General features: G+C 30.1%; 1 protein-coding gene across 3 annotated transcripts in view; it reads right to left on the bottom strand.

Annotated features, from left to right (window-relative positions):
- Positions 1–5,656, bottom strand: part of LOC108740250 (proline dehydrogenase 1, mitochondrial) — a 186,802-nt gene that overhangs the window by 3,213 nt on the left and 177,933 nt on the right. For all 3 annotated transcript variants that reach the window (XM_018474502.1, XM_018474501.1, XM_018474504.1), the window contains 4 exons: positions 3,122–3,296; positions 1,965–2,207; positions 1,615–1,900; positions 775–982 (listed from right to left, as the gene is read on the bottom strand). In XM_018474502.1, the coding sequence (XP_018330004.1) occupies positions 777–982; positions 1,615–1,900; positions 1,965–2,207; positions 3,122–3,296 (910 nt within the window). In that variant the 3' untranslated portion in view covers positions 775–776. The remainder of the gene's footprint in view (positions 1–774; positions 983–1,614; positions 1,901–1,964; positions 2,208–3,121; positions 3,297–5,656) is intronic.

Genomic DNA, 5,656 nt, shown 5'->3' with positions numbered 1-5,656 from the left:
TAACAATCTATGTATTAATACCTGATATCCCAAGCGTGCATCTAAAACAGCGATTGAGTTTGTACAAGGACATTGGTTATTGTTGACATTGTTTTTCGCTTGAAAACTCCAAATCCCGAGACAAAGTTGCAAAGAATTTGCTGCTATGAAGATGTTAACGAGAAAGAGTTAGAAATAGAATGTCTATATTTGGAAAACTAATAGTATTCCAGAAGTTTTGATAAAAAACCGAGTTGGAGACGCATTTTCAAATGTAGAAATTGCATTGAGAATCTTTTTAAACATGATGGTAACTAACTGCAGTGGCGAACGCTCCTTCCTTAAACGGAAAAGAATAAAAAATATACGCTCAAAGACAAACAGTTTGAACAATTGGTTGACGATTTTGCATATCTGAAAACTAGAAGGGTGCCTTTTCAAAAAACACAATTTTAAGTACCAACCTGAGAATGATATTAGAGTTACTTTTTCGAGTCATATTACAATTGTATATTCATTTATGTGAATATAAAGAAACAAATAACAAACCAAAATGATTCTCTGTCAAAGCTGTAGGAGGCCCGGTAGGCTTATGTGCCCAGGGCCTCCAATAGGTTAAAGACGGCCCTGGTCGCTGGTAATGTTTAGAAAACTGTTAAAAATGGTCAATATTTTAATTGTTAATAATCCTATTAATAGAAACGTTTTGTAGATAATATTGTGAGAATTATTAGCTCTTCTTAATACAAACACATAAAAAAAAGCACAACTTGATCGGAGTCCTAGTATACTTACTTTTAAACAGGGACATAGTTTCCTTTGGGAGTATAAAATATTTGTCCTTTACTAAAACGCCTAATAATTTCGTTCAGTAAAAGCTTTTTTTCTTTCTTAATCTTCTTAAGTACTCCTTTATTTTCTTGAGCCCTCCTCGATAAATACGGTAAAACTTCGTTAACTGGACCATATGGGATGTACTTATAGGCGGAATATCCAGACTGACCTGTTTTTAAGATAACCTACATTGTTTTAAATATTTTTGATGTATAGATAATAGCTTTCGAATGTGGGATAATTTCATAAATGAGACGGAAACGTGTAATAAAGAGAGAAAAAGAATCAGGAACACACGTTCTGCAAACTGCTAATCTTGAACTTCACGACGCATTTTATGCAAATAAAATAAATAGGTTGTGAAGTAATTATTTATAACAACAAAATTTTACTTAAGACTTTTTATGATATATAACATCTTAGCTGTCAGTTGCAGTTGGTGGGAGTAATATCGTGAATGGTACGGATGTTATATTATATCTGTGATAAACTCAAATTCAATAAAAATTCTATAAAAATTAGTGTTAAATATGTGAATTTCGTCCAATCAATACAAAACTTTAATATTAAACCACTACTGTAAGAGTCGCATGTTTTTTTTTTATAAAACTATTAAGTACTATGATTAATTATTTTTAGAAGGTGGCTATCCCTAGTTGATTTGTTAGAATTAAATAAGTATTTAAACTTAAACAATTTTGAAAAATATAAACGGAATAAATATGAATTCTTATAACCACATTATAAATGTTGGTATGATATAAGTTAATTTCTATTAAATTAATAAACAAATACTCTTACCTAATGGGAAAGTTATGTAATCACACATCGCTAATAATTGTCCAAAACAAATTACTTTATCTTCAGGCAAAATTCCAATTTCTTTCATCTTTTGTATTGCAAAGCGTACAGTGTCTTCATTGTGAGAAGCAACCATGATAGCTATCTTCTTGTCTTCTCCCCTATCTTTCATTTCTTTAATTCTTCGTAAGCATTCAGTTAATGTCCGATGATACATTTCCGTGGTGGCCTCATATGAAGGATTAGTAGGATCTGAATAACCCAAAGCTGCTGCTCTAGCTCTTTCCTGAAAACGTAGTAGATTAAGAATCGTGTTAACTTTATCAGACATTAGGAATTTAAAATTCTACCTGTTCCAAATAAGCACCTCGAACTAATTTAGCTCCAAAATAAAAGTTTTGTCGTTTTGCTTGTTCTAAATCGGTGGTAACTTCGTTATATGCATCTTTCAAATAACACTGATAGGTATTAAATACAATAGCTTTCTCTTTATTGTACTTTCTCATAAATTCCAAAGTTATTCGAGAAATAGCAGGTTGAAAATAAGTTTGTTCTGCATCGACCATAATGCGAACATCCATTTCATGTGCTGCCTAAAAAAGTAGTAGTCATAATGTAACTAACTACCATAGTCTAGGCAGCTGGTTACGCTGAATATAAAGAAATGTACATATGAGTCAAATATTACAATTTATCGCGAATTTTCACGGACCGTGTAAAGTAAGTTTTGTAAGATTTTTCACTCTAGTGGAATTCAAATATTCAACAAGGTCCTTTAGGATATCGACTTGAACTGAATTATGAATTTCCGTGGTGACCTCATATGAAGGATTAGTAGGATCTGAATAGCCCAGGCACGTAACCAAAAATAACAAAAAGTTTATAGTGGTCGATATTCTTTCGAAACTGTCAGGCGCCTGAACATTTTTTCGAAACAACAATTTGCTTGTATAAATCAACACTGTTTATAATTTTACATGTCTTTTGTATATTTACTTCATGATTGTTTCGCCGCTTTGTGACTTTTAGATTACTTATAATTTAACTTCAGAGAAAAGCAGGCTCTGTCAGACAGAATAGGTAAAAATTATGCATTATCTTGCATTTAACTTATGATGTTGATTATATATTAATTACCATTTATTTTGAAAAGGGAAACTGAAGAGGACCTTTGGCCTGACCTTCTGGCGTAATTCACCAGCATTAGTAGCTGATGGGAACGAAACATCAAAAGTTTTTTTTTAAGTTTTTCGTTAAGTTGAAGTAATTCTATTAATTTTTGAAGCAGTCACTAAGTGGCGTAACAGTTAAAAAATAAAAAAAAACATGTGGAATTTATAAGCAGTGCTTCATTTATAACGTATATCAACTTCCATCTAATTAGTGTTGATTTAATGTATTTAATTTTATATAAACGATTTGATAACATTAAAAGAACATATATGAACTATTAAAATGGTTAAATAGTTAAAGTAGCATATAAAGAATTAAATTTTTATTTTATTACCCTAACAATTGTGTCAATTCTTCTAATCATGTTTCTAAACATTTCTTCTTCTTTTTTGGATAATTGAGTGATCAATCGTACCATGCGGCCCGTTTTTAAATCCGGTACTCGGAAAGTAGCGCTGAGATCTTGATTTTCGTCAATAACTCCGGACCACGGAAACAAATGCAGAATACTGAAATTATAAGTAATATAGTATTTAGTATATTTGTAAACTGTTGTGAGCAGTCAAGGCGAAGTGTATTTTAAGATAAACTAGTCAATAACTATTCCAGCTGATAAGTGAATGTCTAATATCTTTTCAATTCGATTTCGGTCATATACATCAGTAAATGTCAACATACACCAGGACTGAGTTAATCATCTACCAACACCCGTACAAACAGAAGCTCTAGCTATACAGAGTGTCTCACTCAATTACAATATCAGCATCTATGTAGCACTTCCGGTTATACCGGAAGTTGACATTAACTTCATGATTTTAAATGGAACGCCGTATATATTATGACGATTTTGAAATCTACTTATGATGTTAGGTTGACTTTTATAAAGCTTTCCTACTTCTAAACATTATTCTCAGGAGAGATAGCTTTCCTCACATACTCTCAAATTGGGTTAATTACATACAGGGTGTCAGGTATTTAATGGCGGATTTGGTTAACGTCAAAAAATCGTAAGTGCATTTTTTAAAATGAAAAACCCTGTATAGATTTCCATAGCCTTATACAGAATTGTATTGTCTTTCGAATGGTACTAGAGTTCCCTATATCCATCTCCGTTAATTTTCAAACTACTTACTGTGTTTGAAAAAGCAAGTAAAATCGTTTACTTTTTACGAATTCTTAGCAGAACTTCAAAACAAATAATATAAGTTAATTGTAATAACTTAAACACCCATACTGATAGTGTTGTCATTAAACATTTTGATTCTCAATGTCAATTATTGAATATTATTTTTATAAAGAATGGAAAATGAAAATACCTGTTCAAATTGAGAATATTTTTAGAAATCAAGTGCACAAAAAATAAAATAAATAATTAACAATATCAATTTATAATAATTAAAAGTATTAGTTTAATCGTTCGATATGCCCCCATTTAGCTGCAAGCAATTGTTTGCCTTTACGGTAAACTTAGCAATTGTCAATATACACCAATGTATCTTAATACTTTTACAGAAATCAGACATTGACAATATGCACGTATACAAGGTGTACCACTCTAGAATAGTTCCTTTACAGCTTCATTGGAATTAGTGCTTCGAATAAATGCTCTAAATTATTTTTAATATTGTTTTATTACATATGTAGAGAAAACGTTTCAATAATAATTGTTTACTACATTAGTCATTCAGTATTTTTGTAGTCGTAGACGAGAAGATTGTAGCAGATAACCTGAGCTTTTATCAGACAAAATTAATTAAACATCTATAAAATAACAATAACATATAATAGCACAAAATCGTTCAAGAATAAAATTTTGCACACGATGACAATCAAAATAGGCACACGAATATCTAAATTCTTTAATGTTCAATGGTCTACATATGAAAGAGTGCAATTTTCAAGTTACTGGTTATTTTCGGAAATTAACGGCTCGTAGCACAGGAGGGCCCTGCTTACCTAAAATATTCTTTAAAATTCAATTCACTCAGCCTCTATTAATCTCAATTTTAACTAAGACAATTAAAACCTATTTAACGTAAGGATGTCGGCAATGATTAATTATAAATATGTACAAAGATTCTTAAAAACAAACAAGGTAACATAAAAACAGTAATCAATTATTCCGTAATTTAATTTTATAGTATGTGTAAGAAGATTATAGTAATTAAATTAAAAATAAGACATCTGTTGTCTCGTACTTACAATCTTTCTTACATTTACAATTTCTGTATTATTTTCATACTTTTAAATTTAGGGCTTGTTTAAATGAAGCGTTACAATAATGGGAATGCAGGCACGTCTTATTTTATATTAAGATGCATGATTTGATGTGTATGAATAACTGAACCATATAGAACAGGGATGGCGAACCTTTTTTGATGTCCGTGCCACAAAGTCATAAAAATTCTTTTTTAAATAGGTAACGTGCCACAATAAAATTTCATTCGGCATGTTAGCGTGGTGAAACTATACGTAAGTATAATTAAATAAACAAATAAAAGCAATTCTTATTTTTTTTTTATTAATCAATGTTTTACAAAAAGCAATATGCTAGAAACAAAATTCACGTTAAAAATAATTGTTTTTAATGTAATTTTTGTTGCTGTACACAAGATGATAAAGATTTAATATTTGGTTCATATTTAGTTAATTTCAACAGTACGCATGCAGAGTTCGACTCATCCGTTATTCAATTCCTATATTTATTTTTTATAAAATTTAATTCTGAAAATAGAGATTTAATTGTCTTTGCTAATATTTTTAAACAATTAAACGTGTCAGGAATTGAATTCCATGTAGTTAGAATTTCATCTTCTGCAATTTTATTTATTTTATCCAATAATCGATTACTTTGAATAATTTCTAAATC

The sequence above is a fragment of the Agrilus planipennis genome, unplaced genomic scaffold (genome assembly GCF_000699045.2).
Source record: "Agrilus planipennis isolate EAB-ADULT unplaced genomic scaffold, Apla_2.0 scaffold247, whole genome shotgun sequence".
In the NCBI taxonomy this organism is placed as follows: domain Eukaryota; kingdom Metazoa; phylum Arthropoda; class Insecta; order Coleoptera; family Buprestidae; genus Agrilus; species Agrilus planipennis.
The sequence above is the reverse complement of the archived record's forward strand: the minus strand, read 5'-3'. Positions and strand labels throughout refer to the sequence as shown.